The sequence below is a fragment of the Nicotiana tomentosiformis genome, chromosome 7 (assembly GCF_000390325.3).
Source record: "Nicotiana tomentosiformis chromosome 7, ASM39032v3, whole genome shotgun sequence".
Lineage (NCBI taxonomy): Eukaryota > Viridiplantae > Streptophyta > Magnoliopsida > Solanales > Solanaceae > Nicotiana > Nicotiana tomentosiformis.
The window spans coordinates 128,187,537-128,207,307 of NC_090818.1; the positions used below are offsets into that span (position 1 = coordinate 128,187,537).

The window sequence follows — 19,771 nt, forward strand, 5'->3', positions numbered from 1 at the left end:
TTATTAATGGAGATGTTGATATCAACAAATTTCATGCTCAATTCCTATTGCAATGCGAGTTCATGTTTAACTTCATGTTGGTATTCTTTTCTCTTCTTGTTTTTAGATAAAACAAAACAAAATTCTAGTGTTCGATATTTGATTTGGGTCCGACTAATTCGATTCACACAGGGTATTCTCTTTTGGGGTAGCGCTACCTATCAAAAATAACTTTATACTCAAAATTCGAACTCAAAATCTCTAGTTAAGGATAGAAGAATACATTCCGACTCATGACCAGAAAAGTAACTAGCGTTTGAACATATATTTGGTTGAAATTTGAAAAAAGTATTTTTGAAGATGCGTTAAAAAATAATTTTTAGAAGTTGAAGTTGTGTTGGACATGCATTTTATTTGAAAAAGACTTGAAATTTTGTGAGTGGAAGAAAAACTTTCACGCAAAAACTGTCCTAAATTAGTTTTTGGGAACTTGAAAATTTTTGAATTTTTTTCTTCCCAAAACATGATCATATTTCATAAACAAATAATGATTTCAATTTTTTTTTGAAAAACTAAAGCCAAAATCTATAACCAAACGGGGGCGTACTTTAAGTTATATTGTTTTTTGGTTTTTCGTGCGGTGTTCGATTATCCTTATTGGGGTTCCACCAAATCCGAATTCGTATTGAGAGGTTTCACACTAGGGTGTAAAGCGCTATCTAACAAATGCGACTCATATCCCGGACTCAAATTCGAAGCCCCCGACTAAAGATGAAAGAGTACTTAACATTCCACCACACCGTTGTTAATATTTAAGTTGTACTCCATTTGAATAACTTATGATGTGCACTAGTTTGAGGATGGTCAACCTGAGGTGGATGGCATCAGCAAATGACAAGACGCCATGTCATATCCAAAAGGTTTAAAGATATGGTGGGGTCCTCCTCCTCGTCCTACTTTACTTACTAATAGTAAAACCGTAAGTACTAAAATCCTCATTGACTTTATAGTATACGTAAATCTTTTCTATGACGTTTCCTCTGATTGGATTTCCCCTCACAGAATCTCTTTGATTTGCCAACTTTTCTTCTTTTTATTCCTTTTCATCCTCTGTTTTTTTTCTAATAATCATTTAATATTCGAAATTTACTAGTTCCACTAATCCAAATTTGCTTTTGTATATAAATTTCATTAAAGTAGAAAACGCATTTCTATTACTGTTTATTTATTTTTAGGATTTAAATTCGAGATCTATTGTTAAAAATGGAGGAATCTCATCTCATCCATCTATGTACAACAAATTCTGGCGGTGTTTTTTTTTTCTCTTTTACTGAAAATGTTGAGTTACTCCTTTTTTTCCATTAAATTTTTTATCCATCATGAGAATAACCAGCAATGAGAAAAAAAATTCAAATTTGTAATTAGAGGTTTTATACCATTTTCTAAGAAACAGAGAGAGAAGAGTAACATTTTCCTTCGTAGAAAAAATAAATAAAAATAGATAAAAGAAGCCTATTTAGGGTTGTTATAAAATCCCACTTAATGGATTATGGATCATAATATAAAGCATTAATCAAACAAATTTAGTTTACACTTCAAATCACATAGTGTTCAAGAAAGGATTATCTCGCCCAAATACTTGACTTGATACTAAAGTTACATAAACTATTTCCTCTTCTATCTGTTTTAATCTCAAAAGAAAAATGATTTTTTTAACATTTCTCCTGGCATTATGCAAATTAAATGCTACTACTGCACCTTACCTAAATAAAGGAAATTGGATTTACTCTAATTTCTGTAACGACCCGACTTGTCGTTTTAAGAATTAACGCACGTTCAACAACTTAAGGTTCCGAGCAGTTTCGTAATATGTATTATGACCCGCGGGTATGGTCGAGTTTGATTTTCGAAAGATTCGGAATTTAATTAAAAGAACAATTCTTATTTAGAAGCTTAAATAAAAAGAGTTGACCGGAGAGTTGACTTTTGGGAAAACAACCCCAGAATGGAATTTCGATGATGACAATAGCTTCGTATGGTGATTATGGACTTAGGAGCGTGTCCGAAAAATTATTTAGAGGTCTGTAGTGGAATTAGGCTTGAAATGGCGAAAGATGAATTTTTGAAAAGTTTGACCGGGGGGTTGACTTTTTGATATCGAGATCGGAATCCGATTCTGAAAATTAGAATAGCTTCGTTGTGTCATTTCTGACTTGTGTGCAAAATTTGAGGTCATTCGGAAGTGGTTTGGTAGGTTTCAGCGTCCTTTGTGGAATTCAAAAATTTTTGGCTTGAATTCGTGTGTAATTCGTGTTTTTGGTGTTGTTGAAGGTGTTTTGAAGGTTCGACTAAGTTCGTATGATGTTATGGGACGCGTTGGTATGTTTGGTTGAAGTCTCGAGGGCCTCGGGTCGATTTCGGAAGGTTAACAGATCATTTTGGACTTGGCATGTTGGCTGAAGACTGCTGGTGTGCTTCTTCTGGTTTCCTTCTTCGCGTTCGCGAGTGGACCCTCGCGTTTGCGGAGGGGAATTTGAGATAGGAAAGATTTTCCCTTCGCGTTCGCGAGGGAGGTCTCGCGTTCGCGAAGAGGAGCTGGTGTTAAAGCTACGCGTTCGCGAAGATGGGCTCGCGTTCGCGAAGAGGAGTGAGGCAATTGAGGACCCCGAGTCCTTGTTCTACGCGTTCGCGAGGTTGTGGTCGCGTTCGCGAGTCATGTGTCGCGTTCGCGAAGAGTAAAGTGGAGAGGCGGTCAAGTTGGTCTATGCGAACGCGAGAGGACGGTCGCGTTCGCGAAGGAGAAATTTGGCAGAACGAATATTGTGCTTCGTGAACGCGAGGCAGTGACCGCGTTCACGAAGAAGAAGAAAAATACCTGGGCAGAATTAAAAGTCCCAAAACGGGGGTTTGAGTTCATAACACAAAAATTGATTTTGGAACTCGGTTCTTGGGCGATTTTGAGGGTTTCTTCATGACTTCGACTCGGGTAAGTTTTCTACATCCTAAAAATATTATATTTCATGAATCTATGGTTATATTCATCATTTAATTCGGATTTTAATGGAGAAAATTAAGTTTTTTGCAAAATCTTCCAAAAATAAAAATTTAAGATTTGGAGGTCGAATTGTTATTGGAATTCGATAAAATTGGTATGGTTGAACTCGTATCGGAATGAGTGTTTGGATTTCGCAAAATTTATGTCAGGTTCCGAGAGGCGGGCCCCGCATTGACTTTGATTGACTTTTTGGAATAAATTTTTAAGTTGACATTTTATTATCCGGAATTATTTTTGATAAATTTTAATGAAGTTATACAACTGATTTGAATAGATTTGAGCGGTCCGGAGGTCAATTCAAGCAAGAAGGCGATTTTGGAATATCGGCATAACTTCAAAAGGGCAAGTGTCTTGCCTAACCTCGAGTGAGGGAATTACCCCTTAGGCATCGAGTCTTATGTGCCATTTGTGTAATGTGAAAAGCCGTGTACGCGAGGCGACGAGTACGTACTCGGACTTATATGTGCAAAATATATTGGGTTAAAGTCTTAGGCATATTGTATAGTAAATTGGATATTTGTTGGCATTTATTTAATCAACTGTTTGCCATGCCTCAATTTACATTTATTGAATTTATTTTTATATGACAATTTTATGTGAATGTTACATGTATATTTATGTGAATTACGTGAGTTTGATGGTTTGATATTCTTGGAATTTAATTTTATTATGATTTTTTCCTATGCAAATAATTAATTAAATAAGCTTAAGAAGAAGTATTAATATAATTATCTAAATTTGAATTAATGAAGGCGTTGCCCTATGCTGATTATTTTCTATCTCTGTTGATTGATTTTGAGATATTATACACATTGTGTGGAGCCTTGGGCTAATTGTTATGAAATTAATTAATTTTGTTATATCTTTGGAATTGGTTGTGGCCATTGGGCAAATCGTGATATGAATTGATTTTGTATGTTGCCGCGATAATATTCCGTGTAAATTGTTATGTTATTTGAGTTATTAATTTGAGGACATAAGGGTGGCATTTCACTGTTGATATTATGTGGGTATAAGGGTGACATTTCACTGTTGTTATGTGTGTTGGAATATTGTCTGGACGGAGCGATAAGGGTGGCTATAGGAGAGATAAGGGTGGCTATTGATATTGTCAGGGTGGAGGGATAATGGAGACTATTATAGGAGTGATAAGGGTGGCTATTGTCAGAGATGATATGTGATGATGTGGAGTGGTTGCATTGGTGATTTTATATGATGTTGTGATTTTTTTTGTGTTTATTTTTATACCTTATGCAATTTGTCTTGTTGTTGGTAAATTGATAATAATCTGAATTATGTTGAAATTGGGAGCCTGTGGCTATTGTCAGGCGGTTTATAAAAATAAATGTGGGCACGAGGTGCCGTGAGTAAATAATGATGATATTGGCACGTGAATTGTCCGTGCAATTGAGATATGAAATGTGGGCACAAAGTGCCGGGAAAAATATGATAGTTTTATTATTGACACGTGAACTGTCCGTGCAAATATGAAATGAAAAATGGGCACGAGGTGCCGGAAAAATATGATGATTTAATTATATGTAACGACCCGACTTGTCATTTTAAGAATTAATGCCTCGTCCAGTGGCTTAAGGTCTCGAACAGTTTCGCAATATGTATTATGACCCACGGGTGTGGTCGAGTTTGATTTACTGAAGATTCGAAATTTAATTAAAAGAGCAATTCTTATTTAGAAGCTTAAATAGAAAGAGTTGATCGCAGAGTTGACTTTTGAGCCAACGACCCCGGAATAGAATTTCGAGGATGGCAATAGCTTCGTATGATGATTTCGGACTTAGGCGTATGTTCGAATTTAGATTTGAAAGTCCGTAGGACAATTCGACACATTTTGGCGAAAGTTAGAAAATATAAGATTTTAGAAAAGTCCGACCTAAGGGTGAATTTTTGATAACGAGGTCAGATTTCGATTTTAGAAATGGGAAGAGCTCCATTAAGTCAATTATGACTTGTGTAAAAAATTTGAAGTCATTCCGGATTGATTTGATACGTTTTAGCGCAAAATATAGAAGTTGGAAGATTTGAAAACTTATAATTCGATTCGATACGCGATTCGTAATTTCGGCGTTGTTTGACGTGGTTTGAAGCCTCGACTAAGTTCGTATTGTATTTTGGGACGTGTTGGTATATTTGGTTGAGGTTCTAAGGGCCTCGGGTGGATTTCGGAAGGTTAACGGATCAATTCGGACTTGAAGAAAAGCTGCTGAAATTTCTGGGCAGCTGCTGTTTTTTTCGCATATGCGTGAATAGTGATGCAGGTGCGTGAACAGTAACCGCAGGTGCGAAACTAGACAGCAATATAAGGACCAAAAATCAGTCACATTGTCATTTTCGATTGAGATTTTGGAGCTCGGTTTTTGGGCGATTTTGGAGGAGTTCTTAACGACTTTGACTTGGGTAAGTGTTCTATATCCTAAAGTGTTTATATTCCATGAATCCATGATTATATTCATCATTTAATTCGGATTTAAATGGAGAAAATCAAGATTTTTGCAAAATCTTCTAAAAATAAAAATTTAAGATTTGGAGGTCGAGTTGTTATTGGAATTTGATAAAATTGGTATGGTTGAACTTGTATCGGAATAGGTGTTCGAATTTCGTAAAAATTATGTCGGGTTCCGAGAGGCGGGCCCCGCGTTGACTTTTGTTGACTTTTTGGAATAAAATTTTAAGTCGACGTATTATTATCCGAAATTATTTCCGATGAATTTTAATAAAGTTATGCAATTAATTTGGATAGATTTGAGCGGTCCGAAGGTCAATTCAAGCAAGAAGGCGATTTTGGAATACCGGCATAACTTCAAAAAGGTAAGTGTCTTGCGTAACCTCGAGTGGGGGAATTACCCCTTAGGCATCGAGTCTTATATGCCATTTGTGAAATGTGAAAAGCCGTGTACGCGAGGTGACGAGTACGTACTCGGCTTATATGTGTAAATTTTATTGAGTTAAAGTCTTGAGCATATTGTGTGGTAAATTGGATAATTGTTGTATATATATTTAATCATCTATCTGTCATGCCTAAATCCTTGTTGTTGTTGAATCTGTTGTTATACGACAATTTGATGTGATTGTTACTTGATTATTTATGTAATTCTGTGAATTTGTTGATTTGATAATTATTGGAATTTAATTTAATTATGGATTTTTTCTCTGTAAATAATTAATTAAATGAGTTTAAGAAGAGGTGTTTATATAATTATTGAAAATCTGAATTTAATGAAGACTTTGTTTTATGTTAAGTAATTTCTATCTCTATTGATTGTTTTTGGGTGCCGTGCACATTGTGTGGAGCTTTTGGCTATTTGTTGTGAAATTAATTAACTTGGTTGTAGCTTTGGAATTTGATTGTGGCAATTGGGCAAATTGTGATATGAATTGATTTTGTTATGTTTCCGTGATAATTTTCCGTGTAAATTATTATGTTGTGTTAATTATTATTTTGAGGATATAAAGGTGACATTTCACCGTTGATATTATGTGGGTATAAGGGTGGCATTTTACTGTGGTTGTCTTTGTTGGAATATGATCTGGGCGGAGCGATAAGGGTGGCTATTTATATTGTCTGGGCGGAGCGATAAGAGTGACTATAGGAGCGATAAGGGTGGCAATAGGAGCGATAATGATGGCTATTGTTAGGGACGATATGTGATGACGTGGAGTTGTGGTGTTGGTGATTCTTATGTGATGTTATGATTTTCTTGTGTTTATTTTTATACCTTGTGCAATTTGTCTTATTGTTGGTAAATTGATAACAATCTGATTTATGTTGAAACTGAGAGTCTGTGGCTATTGCCAGGCAGATTATAAAATGAAATGCGAGCACGAGGTGCCGTGAGTAAATAATGGGGATATTGACACGTGAATTGTTCGTGCAGTTGTGATATGAAATGTGGACACGAGGTGATGTGATTAATGATAATAATATTGGCACGTGAACAGTTCGTGCAGCTGTGATATGAAAAGGGGGCACGATGTGCCTGGAAAATATAATAATTTAATTATGGGCACGAAGTGCCGTGAAAAAATATGAAAAATGAGCTGAGACCCGTGTTTACGAAAAATATGAAAATGGGCTGAGACCCATATTTTTTTATGATTATGAAATGGGGTGTCACATGGTGACTTCTTAATTGAAAGAATTATATTCAAAATATTTATTTGGAAGGATTTTTACTTAGAAAGTATTACATGAAAGATATTTATTTGAGGAAATTATATTTGAAAAGATTTATTGAAAGAATTATATTTGAAAAGTAATTATTTGAGAAAATTATATTTAAAAGAGAGTTATCTGGAAGAATTATATGTGAAAGACATTTATTTGAAGGACTTGATTTAATTGGGTGTAATTGTATTTATTAATTGTTGAGTGATATTAATTGTATTCTTGTTGTCTGATGTGCATATCACTGGTTGTTTTATCCTGCCCTTATTGTTATTTGTTTCCTATTATTTTGTATATTATATTGCATATGTTATTAGACTAGTGAGTGTCTTGACCGTACCTCGTCTCTACTCCACTGAAGTTAGTCTTGATACTTACTGGGTACCGACCGTGGTGTACTCATATTATACTTCTGCACATTTTTGTGCAGTGCCAGGTATTGGAGATATCAGACTTGAGTAGAGTTAAAGCGGAATCGTAAGGATTCAAGGTAGAGCTACTTGGTCGTCGCAGTCCCTTGGAGTCTTTTCATTTCATTGTACTGTTAAATTTTTAATCAGACAGTATTGTATATTCGGTCCTCGTGATCATTCCATGTATTCAGTTAGAGGTCGTGACTCAATACTACCAGTCTTGGGAGGTTGTATATTCATATTTGTTTCGTTGTTAGTTTTGATTACTTATTAAATAAATAAATTTAAAAAAATAGCTTTAAAATGTAATTGAAATCGGCTTACCTAGTCTTAGAGATTAGGTGCCATCACGACGCCTGTGGTGGAATTTTGGGTCGTGATATTATGGGTACGAAGTGCCGTGAAAATATAAAAAGGGTTGAGACCCGTATTTTTATGATTATGAAATGAGGTGTCACATGGTGACTTTTAATTGAAAGAATTATATTCAAAATATTTATTTGGAAGAATTTTTATTCAATAATTAGTATTTGAAGGAATTGTATGTGAAAGATATTTATGGAGGAAATTATATTTGAAAAAGATTTATTGAAAGAATTATATTTGAAGGATATTTATTTGAGGAAATTATATTTAAAAGAGAATTATTTGGAAGAATTATATGTGAAAGATATTTATTTGAAAAACTTGGTTTAATTGGGTGTACTTGCATTTATTATTTGTTGAGTAATATTAATAGTGTTCTTGTTGCCATGCCGGGCATATCACTGGTTGATTTGTGTTGCCATTATTATTATTATTATTATTATTATTATTATTATTATTATTATTATTATTTATTTTCTATTATTTTGTATACTATATTGCACAGGTAATTAGACTAGTGAGTGTCTTGACTGTACCTCGTCTCTACTCCATTGAGGTTAGTCTTGATACTTACTGGGTACCGACCGTGATGTACTCATACTATACTTCTGCACATTTTTGTGCAGAGCCAAGTTTTGGAGATATCGGACTTGAACAGAGTTAGAGTGGGATCGCAAGGATTCAAGGTAGAGCTGCTTGGTTGTCGCAGTTCCTTAGAGTCTTTTTATTGTATTGTTATTTATTATTCAAACATTATTGAATATTCGATCCTTGAGATTATTTCATGTATTCAGTTAGAATTCGTGACTCAGTATTACCCGTCTTGGGAGGTTGTTTGTAACTATTTCCGCTGTTAGTTTTTATAAAAAAAAATGGCTTCGAAAAGTAATGAAAATCGGCTTTACTTAGTCTTAGAGACTAAGTGTCATCACGACATTTGTGGTGAGATTTTGAGTCGTGACAATTTCTCTAGTACAACTAGGATATTATGCTAAATTTAAAAACATACTCCCAATCACTTGTGATGGAATAACAGAGCAAGAACTTGTAATATAATACTTGCTCCACAAGAACTAGTGCAAGCTTTGGAGCTCAAAGAAAGATAGCGAATAAATATTTTATTTGAAAACAAAAAATGGTGTGGTGGCCGGCCAAAGGAGGCAAATCGAATGTATTAGATGAGCTTGCTGTATTCCGATTCAATTTCTTAATTTAAAAGGCCAGAGGAATTGACACAAATCTAATATGAAGTAACGTAAAGCTATACAAATCAACTAAAAGAGTTTCAATAGGCCGGCAAATCATTTCCACTAAAGAGTTTTCTGTTGCAATGTTTTTAGCAGGTGCTTTCAAAGTTCTATAGGCCAAAAATCTGTTATAATTTTTCTTTAATTGCTTCATTCGGATCAATCTATTAGATATACTTTTAGGTTTTATATGGAAAAAAGTAGACAATTTAGGAAAAGATACTTCATTAACTGCAAATAAATGGATTATTATGAAACAGCACTCTTATGGTAACTAGTAAAAGAAGATTGTTAACATAATATCTGAAAGACAGCTAGCCAAGAGAGGCAAATTACTTACTAGTTATATAGTTCATTGTAATTCTATTTCAAGTAAATTATGCAAAAGACACTGTTGTGACACCAGTTGCTTCGAAATTAGAAATTTCGCTAAGAGTGTTCAAAATTATATATATATATATATATATATAAAGTAATTTTTGATTTGTGTACGCATTATAATTTTTTGATTAAAGGGTATTCAACTAACTATACTTTATTGTATGTGGCTATGTCACTGTGTGACACGAAAAAGAATACACGAATTTTTCTGTCAAATCATATGCTACATTACTTAAGTTAGTATATTTTAACTTTCCAAAAACATAAATAAAATCACTTGTAACCTTGGACTAATTCAAGATCACTACAAAGGCAAAACATAAATAAATAAATAAATAAATAAATAAATAATTAAATAAAGAAGGCTAATCAACAAGGAAATTAAATAAAAGAGAGAAATATATAAAAGGTGCATATGTTATATTTCTTTGTAGCTGATAGATTTGATTACAACTTCTGAGCTCCAAAAGAGAAGTTCAAGTACCCCATCTAACTCCCCCCCCCCCCAAACCCTAACCCCACCACCCCCAACTAAAAAAATAACAAAAGATGTAAACAGTAAAACATATATTCCTTCCTCCTCCTACCTATTCTCCTACTACATATAACTAAAACTGCAAAAGACCAACATCCATAACTTCCAACTATTTGACTACTACTATAATACTACTAATATTTAATATTTAACAACACCCCAAAAAAAACCTTAATACTAGTAATTCAATGACTAGGTGGGACCCCATAATTTTATTTATTTTTATTTTTTGCTAGATTTTGAAGCAGATTTGGAAGAAGAACAATTAGTGAGATTGAGATCAGGAATATTGTTGTTTTTTCCTCCACTAGAACCAGCACCATTTGCTTTTGAAAGCCTGTGCTTAAGTTCATTCAAAAGTTGTTGATTTTCTTGATTCAGAATCTCAGCTTTCTTCCTTAGCCTCTCATTTTCAGCCATTATGTACACATTTTGTAAGTATAGCTTTGAGTTGATTCTGTCCATTTCCTGAAAAATCACAAAAATATAATATTATTAGATATTTATCATAATCTAAACAATGCAGATATGACATTATGAAATAACAAATAAATAAATAAATAAATGATGATAAAGGGAGGAAATGATGAGATGCAGAGGGGTTTTTGCAGGGTAATTAATGGAATTGCCTAACCTGTTTTTGGTAGGGAAAGTAGGGGAAATCATTACAATTCAGAGAGGGCAAGTGGGGATGAAGAAAACATAGAACATGTAGTGTTGATAGTACAACTAATATAATGCTAAAATTTTCTTGGTAAAAATTATGTAATGTTACTAAAAAAAAGCAAATAGAATAAGAAAAATTTCCAAATCTTCACACTTTCAAGAATTGTTGCCTTTCTGTTGTCCTCATTTGGAAGTCAAGAATAAAGTCTAGAGAGCAAGACAAACTTCTTATTTACACACACACACACAAAAAAAAGAACAAAATGGAAATCCAGAAAAGGTAAATAAAGAAAAAAAGAAATTGTAACATTCCCTAGTTAAACATGCAATAAAATAATGAAAGACTAAGTGGAATAATAATAAAGGTAGAAGAAGAGAAGAAGGAGAAGATTAGAAAAAGCTTAGCCAATTTTGAAAAAACAAACAAGGGAGAAGAAAACAAGTGACTATAACAAACATTCCTAAGTTTACATTTTTTTCAGTTAAGAACATTCCCTTTCATTAAAAACCTATGTACCTAAGAACACTCCCATTTCCACAAAAGAAAAAAGAAAGAAATAGTAAGAAAAGAGCTTCATAAAACCTTTAAGAATATTAGTTTGTAGGAGAAGACAAAAGGAATAAACAAAAGAAAGTTCTTTACTTTAAAAATGAAGCAATGCAAAAGGCTTTTGTCTATCTTTGTTGGTGAAATATAAGAAAAGCAATGAGACAAACAAAGAGTGTAACGTTGTGTTGTGTGTGTGTGTGTGATTCTTTATCTTTTCAAAAAAGATTACCTTTTGTAAGGGCTTGGTTAGTTATAGAACAAGAAGAAGAAGAAGAACAACTACTTCTTGGGCAGTAAAAATTGGTAGACAAATATTGGAGTGAATTAAAAGGGAGTGGCAAGTCAATATATATAGTGGCAAAAGTAGGAGCGAGAGAGAGAAATCTTTATGGGGTTTGTTTCTCTGCACAATAATCATGCATGTGTAAGCATGGAAGGCGGCTTGTGTATAATTGTTATCTATAGGAAGCAAGGATATAACCCCAAGGTTAGATCCAGAATTTTAAGTTTATGAATTTTTATAATGATATTAGATTAATATACAATAATAATCGGATCAACGAATTAGATTTCAAACTAAATATTCTTATATATTTAATAATTTTTTAATATAAAATACAAGATCTAAATAAAAATTACTGAGTTTACGTTAAGACTTAACCTTTGCACTAGATTCGCCCCGAATTTAATCTCCTCTCTTTCATCTTCTATTCTACTATGATAATGATGAATATAGTGCTTTTTGATGGCGTCATGTGAATGATAGTTTTTATTTTTGCAATAAAGGGTATTTATGTAACTAAGGGTAGTTTTGTCATTTTATATAGAGATTTGGGCCTTAAGTTGGGGCATTTTGGGTAATTCATGAGTTTGTCCAATGATGGTAGGGGCTTGGCCTTCCAAAGATTCGCAATGATGTTTTGGATTGGTTCGAACCAAGGCAGCTAGCCCATCATCACTTCCACACCCCCACACCCCTTCTTGCCCACCCACCCCACCTAATCGTAATTGTTAAAAATTTACTTATACCGAGTATTTACATCAAATCGATAAATACAAAATATATATCCTGCGTACAAATATTTATCTTTTAATCATGATTATTTAATATGTATTTTTACGAGGGGCGAATACATAGTGTCAGTTACTTGTTTACATAAAACCTAATATTTTTTGTCGAGAACTTGTATATATGTTAAAAAATTCTTAAATATCTATATATTTCTCTGTAAATTCAATTATTATTGTATATATTAACTTGAGGTTGTTATTGAAGCCCTATTATTATGTTATTTGATTTAGTGTAAAACATCGGGGGTGGATAAGTATTTACCATCATAATTTTTGGGTTTTTATATGGTTTTGTCAAACCAAAATCTTGCCCCTTTTCTATGTTTATCATTTTTGCTTAATCCTTCTTTTGTCCTCTTTACAAAAATTCCTTGGAACATTTCTTGTATTAGATTGACTGATTTGCCCATTTGAGTATTGTGAAGTCTCCAGTATTTCTCTAAACTATCACTTATTTTGTTTTTTATATTATAGTTAGTGGTATTTAGGGGTAAATTTGTAATACTGAACTTTATTGTCAAAGATAAAAAGAGGTTATTATATTAGTATCGCCAGAAAATAGTTTTCGGACAAAATTGGGCAAATTGGGAAAATAGATAATTTGGAAGCGTATAGTAAATATTTTTAACAGCTAAAAATTAGTAGTAACTTCATAACTGAAATCATCATAATCTTCAAATTACTATCCTATAGTAAGTATTTTTCATTGTTTAACTAAATTTCATATTATTATTTTTTAATTCTGAAGCGGTATCAATCGCGATTATCAAATATAGGAACCATTTTTTGCCCTTTCAAATTTGAATTGGCTATTGCATAAGAGTATTTTGTTTTTTTACTTAGGTAATGCTAATAATAATCATAATTATTTTCTGTCAAGTATCATAAGGTAAGCATTCTTTTTGCCATATTAAGTGTAAATAATTTGAAATTAATTATGAGAGGTTTTTTACAGATGGACTAACCTCATGGGTTATGAGTGCATTAACGTGAAAGATGATAGTCATAAGCTCTTGACAGGTAATTAATGTTTTTGGATGTAAGTATAGTATTTTTTTCTCATTCATGTTAATATTGTGGTTTGTACATTAAATTGTAAAATCCTAAGGTTTTTTCTCGTGATTTTCTCTGAAATCCCCCCTATTTCGCTTTGATTAATCATCAAGTTGCATATTAATTATGATATTGTTTCATCTTTCTAGGGAATTTAACTATCAATGACCTTTTTATTTGTCAAAAATAATTATTACCCTTTTTCTTAAAATATCATAAAACTGCTAAGAAAATTTACCAAAGAGAATCATAAAAAGAAGGGTTTTTTTTATTTATTTATTAATATATGTTTTCTATAGAATTAATTTGGGTGAATTCCATAATTAATTCGATGTTTTTAAAATGCATTATGTTGGAAAATCAGTAAATCTTGAAAAAACGTTAGTTTCGCATTTGATTATATATAGTAAAAATGTAGATAAAATAAATCAGTACATTATATTAAATAAATAACAAGATCAATTTGACATACCATTTACATTTAGTGCAACTTTACTATTGCCTGTCACACACACAAAAAAAGTAAACATATTATTAATAAATAATCGATTGTTTTCCTTTTTCCGTTTTGTCCATTTATTATACTTTGTAAGCTTTGTTCTATTTTATTTTTTATTTCTTGTGAAATATTGAACTTTTGTGACGAGGAAGGTAGAATCACCCCTGTATTTTACGGGAAAAAAAAAAAATCAGAAATAGTCTAATTTACAACTGCTAATTAAAATTTAGTCATAATTTTAAAAGTAATGAAAATTTAGCCACTTTTTCATGTGAAAATAAAATTTAAACAAAAATATCCTTAAAATCCTGAAAACTTTCAGCATAATATGCTGGAATTCGAATTATTTACATATGAGGTTCCAATATAATGTGCTTGAATTCATAATATGTTGGAATTCTAACATACTATGTTGGATTTATACGCAGGAGTTCCACAATCTTACATATTATACTAAAACTTTCCGTGTTTCAACTAGAGTACTTTTCTCCAAATTTTATCTCTGCTTTAAATAGTGGCTACTTTTCAAAATTTTATAAATACCGACTATTTTGTAATAACCACCCGTAAAAATGACTATTACCCATAAATAAATGGGAAAATACATCAAGGAGTAATTTTTTTTTTTTTAAATTCATATGATTGTTACCACCAAAATACCAAATTAACCAAAGGGGAAAAAAGGAAAATTCCCTAACTTGCATAAAAGGGTAATCACTAGTTAGCCAAAACGTTTTTCTGTGTGTGTATGTGTGTTTTCTTTTTCTGCGCTTATTTATGGCAGTGTATTTGTTCTGAAAATGCTAATGATGGCAAAGCCTATAGCTAAAATAAAATAATTATGGCATCTACTATTTATTCTTCTTAATAATAAATAAACTCTGCTTTTTGCAGCTATTGAAATTTACTAGGAAGGAAAAAAAGAAGAGAGCCCATTTTTAATGATTTTGGTTACATAAATGAATGGTAATGACAGCAGTCATAGAAAAAGATTTGCATGGCCATAGATGTCAAAGGCATTCATTTTACTCCAATTGAGTACCCATCCATTTTCATCATCACTTTCCTACATTTGCCTATAACTACAATTATTCACTTAGCCCCTTACTTTCCTTTAGCCCTTCTTTTTACCCTTTAAAGACCAAACACACACAAGGGGTAAAGTATCCTCCCCCACTCTCCATCCTGTTAAGAAGCTCGTCGTTGCATCAAGCATCTCGCATTCACGTAAGGTTCGAAAAAGTAGAGGCAGAATTAAAATTTGAAGTTTCTGGATTCAGAATTTTTGCTTTTTTTAAGTTACTGGGTTCTAAATTAATAATTTGAACATATTAAATGAATTTCTTAAGACAAATATATTGATTGAACCAAAGATACTGGGTTCGGCCGAACTTGCAACTCGGTCTCTAATTCCTTCCCTGTGGGGAAGGGTCGCACCCCAAATGGGTATGATGTAGGCAGCATACCCTGATACAAGCATCAATGGCTAATTTCACGACTCGAACCCGTGACCTATAGGTCATACCGAGTCAAACACACACAAGGGGTAAGGTATCCCCTCCACCCTCTTAAGTAGCAAGCAGATTTCAAATTTTAATTTGATAGGTTTAACACTTAAATTTTACCTATGAACCCATTATAACTTTGTAATTATGGGTTCCAACTATAATATTTTCTTAAGATTTTAGTGATTTTTATAAATATATTTATATTTTATGTCGAAAATGTACAAATATTTTTATTTTTTTAAAAATTGTTTGAAATAATTTTACTAGGTAATATTATTTTATTCGTCGATATTAATTCATTTTTCAAGAGTTAATATAGGACAAGATCTATCAGGGTCAACAAGTAGTAATATTAACTCACAAATTAGAGTTATTTCTTCAAACGTGACTCCTAGAAAGGATATTGTTGTGAGACTATGAAATTGCTCTACCCTAGTCAAAGGGTACGAGTTTGAGTTCTAAGAACGGAGAAAGTTCTGGTAAGGAGCATTTCTTTTTTAACGAATTATGCGTAGTGCGAATTTGAATTAGTTAGATTCGTAGAATCTGAATACCAAATGGATAAAGAAAAATATATTTAAACTTATTAATGATGAATGTTACGATATCACCTCATTACCCTTTTACTTTCTTGGTTTTGGGGGTTGGGGGGTTTGTTGGGGGGGGGGGGGGGGTTGTTTAAGGGAGTTCACTCGTGTGTAATCCTATTGGGAAATTATTGATACATGTGAAGACTTCTCATATTTTGGGGTACAAAAACATGTGAAGACTTTTAATGTCAATTGAAACTTCTCTTTTTATCTTTTTTAACCAAACCTTTCTTCTTCCCTTTGAAAATCCCATATATGACCTCATCACAATTGCAGCCATTTAAAGTCCCCTCTCTACTCTCTACTTTTATGAGGTAATTCCTAATGATTTCACATAATACCATTTCCCTGCAACTCTAATGATGGAATTTGCCATTATTTTTTACTGGTGGTACATTGAACCCTACACGTGAGTGTTTATATTTGCTACTCATTTTTATTATTATTATTATTATTTCTTGAGGCACTGATTTTGTGGGACCTATTACTTTGTAAAATTTAGAGTTCAATTTTTATATGGATAGTGTGTAATTGTTTTTACACTAAATATATTCAGATATTTTGTAATAAGTAAAATTAGTAACTTGAAATATCACAAAGAGTATGATTCTCTATCTTTAATCAATCGTCTCGTTCGAGCCTTGAAAATAAAGATATTCATAATAAAAAGCGCTTTTTTCTTTAATGAACCTTACGAAATTAGTTGAGACCTAAAGCGGATATTGAACGCCCATGGGACCAATGTTTTTTGTTTTTTTATATATACCAAGTTAACTATACTAGTAGTGTAATACTTTTAAGGGTCGTTTGATTCCGGGAATTGGGATACTAAATAGAATTTTAAGATTGCATTTATCACATATTTAATTACAGATACTAGCTAATATCAGTATAACTTTTATATCAAAATCTTAGTAGTAGCTATCCCATATTGTACGTGGGACAACAATCCCAAGTTTATAAATCCAGCTTAACGCAACAATTCGCCAATTTGCCATGAGATTTTACAAATTTTTTTTGCACTTCAAAAATATCCTATCTAAAGATAAAAACGAATCCAATTTTCTACTAAATCTCATATTTTTCTGGAATTGTAGTTATATTGGTCATTGTTAACCCCTGGATAATCCTCTTTGGAACCAAAAGAATCCCAAGTTTATAAATCTAACTTAATCTATATATTAATTCGTTAATCCGCCATGAAATGATATGACGCCCTTTATACTTCAGAAATATCCGACTCAAAGATAAAAAGAATCAAATTTTTTGCTACATGCTATATTTTCCTGTAATTATAGTTCTATTGATCATTGTTAACCCCTAGATAATCCTCTTTTGAACCAAATGAACCCTTATTACATTGTAAATGAATACTAGGGTTAAATTTCCAAGTTGTGTGGGCTGGTACTAGGGGCGGCAAAACTAACCCAAACTCATTTGACCCGTCCAACCCATCCAAGTTTTAATGGGTTTGGGTTGGAATAATTTTGACGATAGGCTGTTTTGGGCTAGCCCAAGTTAACCCATCAAAAATTATCAACCTAAATGGATTCATGATGATGCCCAACTTTGACCCATGGAAATGCTCAATCTTAAAGTCCTATCTTGACCCACGTTCTAGAAAATATTTTCTAATTTTTCATGTTTTGTTAGTTTAAATGTTTGAAAAATATTTTCTTTATGAATTCGTTTTTCTCCAATTGGTGAAAAATATTTTTCGTATCAAGAGAAGAGAAAATATTTTATAAAACTTTTTTTCAACCTTCCCCATCTCCACCAGTCCCCACCACCTCACCCACCACCCTTACCCCACCCCATCCCTACCCTACCCCCCACTCTCACCCACGCACCACCCAATCCCACCCCTATCCTCGATCCCTCACCCTTAATATATGAAAATATTATTTAGAGTACTTTCTTTTCATGATGTAGAAAAAGTATTTTTTTTATATCAACAAAATGAATATTTTTTTTCATGACGTGGAATAAATATTTTCTTTCATTTCAACAAAATAAGTACTTTCTTTTCATAATGCCGAATGATTTATTTGACTAACTATTATTGACAAAAAATAATGTCGAAATTTTTTATTTTGTTGAAATGAAAAGGAAAATACTCTATCTACAACATTAAAAGAAAATATTTTTTTCTACAATAAGAAAAGAAAGCACTCTTTTTGTTGAAACAAAAGAAAATATTTTTCTACAACATGAAAAGAAAGTACTCATTTTGTGAAAAAGAAAAATACCTTTTCTACACCATGAAAAAAAAGCATTCTTTTTTTTGAAATAAAAGAAAATATTTTTTCTATATCATAAAAAGAAAATATTCATTTTGTTGAAATGAAAAGAAAATATTCTATTTACAATATTAAAATAAAGTATTCTAAATAATATTTTTATTTAGGATGAGGGTTGGGGTGGTGGGAGGTGGGTTGGGGTGGGTGAAAAATTCTAATTTTGCTACTTTTTTTTATTATTCTGATCAATGTTATTATTAATAAAATTTTAAATCCAAATTGAGGAAAGAAATCATTCGGCATGAATTGACATTTATTTCAAAATATAAGATAATTTTTATATATGCTTGTTTAAAAGTTGAGAATATTGCAAATATTTTGGTCAATTTGGGAAAGTTAGGTTACAACCCATTGTTTAGCTCATCTTGACTCAACCCATCTAAACACAAGTAAACTTTGGACAGGATTGAGCAATAACCCATTTAATGAGTCAGCCTATCATGATCCGCCTAAACAGCCCATTTGCCACATCAGCCATCAAATTCAAAACTAGATCTTTGATCTGATGGCTTAGATTTCAACATCGAAAGATCATGAAATTGTTTCTTTGTTCTTTTCTTCTTATTTATTTATTATTATTTTGGAACTAGAGGAAAAGATTGAATTTGGTCCTTGAAAAGTGAGTGATAATGATGAGAAGAGTATCTCGAAGACTGCAAAAGTTAAAAGTGGTATGGAAGACAGAATAAGATGTTGGTAATTATGTTAATATACTTGATTTGTTACATTACTGCTTCCACATAATTACCAACCTTTGTTAGCATGAACAGTATCCTATTAACAATTTATTTTTTCTGATACAATATTAATTGATCAATGAATTAATGAATTGGATGGTAATCCATTAAAGCGGTACATAAGGTTGGTTCAGAACTTCGTGAGACAGTTCGATCCATATGCACTATGGGCGTTAAAGTATTGAAAGGACCTTTCCTTTGTATGAGAGGACCGGGTCCAATCGACCACGACGACTAAAACAACGCAAAAAATCCAAACCCGTAAAAGAGAAAAGCCAGTGGGAGACATTAGGAAAAGTCGGGCCGATCGCGTGTCTTTATTCACGCGAGGTACAGAGAAGAACGAAATGAAGTGACAGGCTCGAGGGAAGTGAAAAGAGTCGAGTCGATCAGGTTCGATGATCGGGAGAAGCAAAACGAAATCAGGATTTGGCTAATCAATTTTACCCCTCAAAGTTAATATATTGGGACAAGCTACCCCTCAAACTCTAGAAAGGGACAATTTACTCCTCTTAATCATACATTTTTCAGCAAGTTTTAAGATTATTCCAACTTTAGTATTGAGTAAATGATAAAAAAGTTATCATCATAAAAACAAGTTAATGTTATAAAAGTATTAACTAAACATGATTCATGAT

At 32.4% G+C, this 19,771-nt stretch overlaps 1 protein-coding gene across 1 annotated transcript; it reads right to left on the reverse strand.

Moving 5' to 3' along the window:
* Nucleotides 1–8,413: 8,413 nt before the first annotated feature.
* LOC104106760 (protein LITTLE ZIPPER 4) lies at nt 8,414–11,719 on the reverse strand (the record flags this gene model as incomplete). Its single annotated transcript, XM_009615378.4, has 3 exons — nt 11,605–11,719; nt 10,487–10,627; nt 8,414–8,473 (listed from the first exon to the last, which is right to left on the reverse strand). Coding segments are annotated over exons 2-3 (198 nt in total), but the record flags the coding sequence as incomplete, so codon positions are not given.
* Between the last annotated feature and the right edge of the window lie 8,052 nt (nt 11,720–19,771).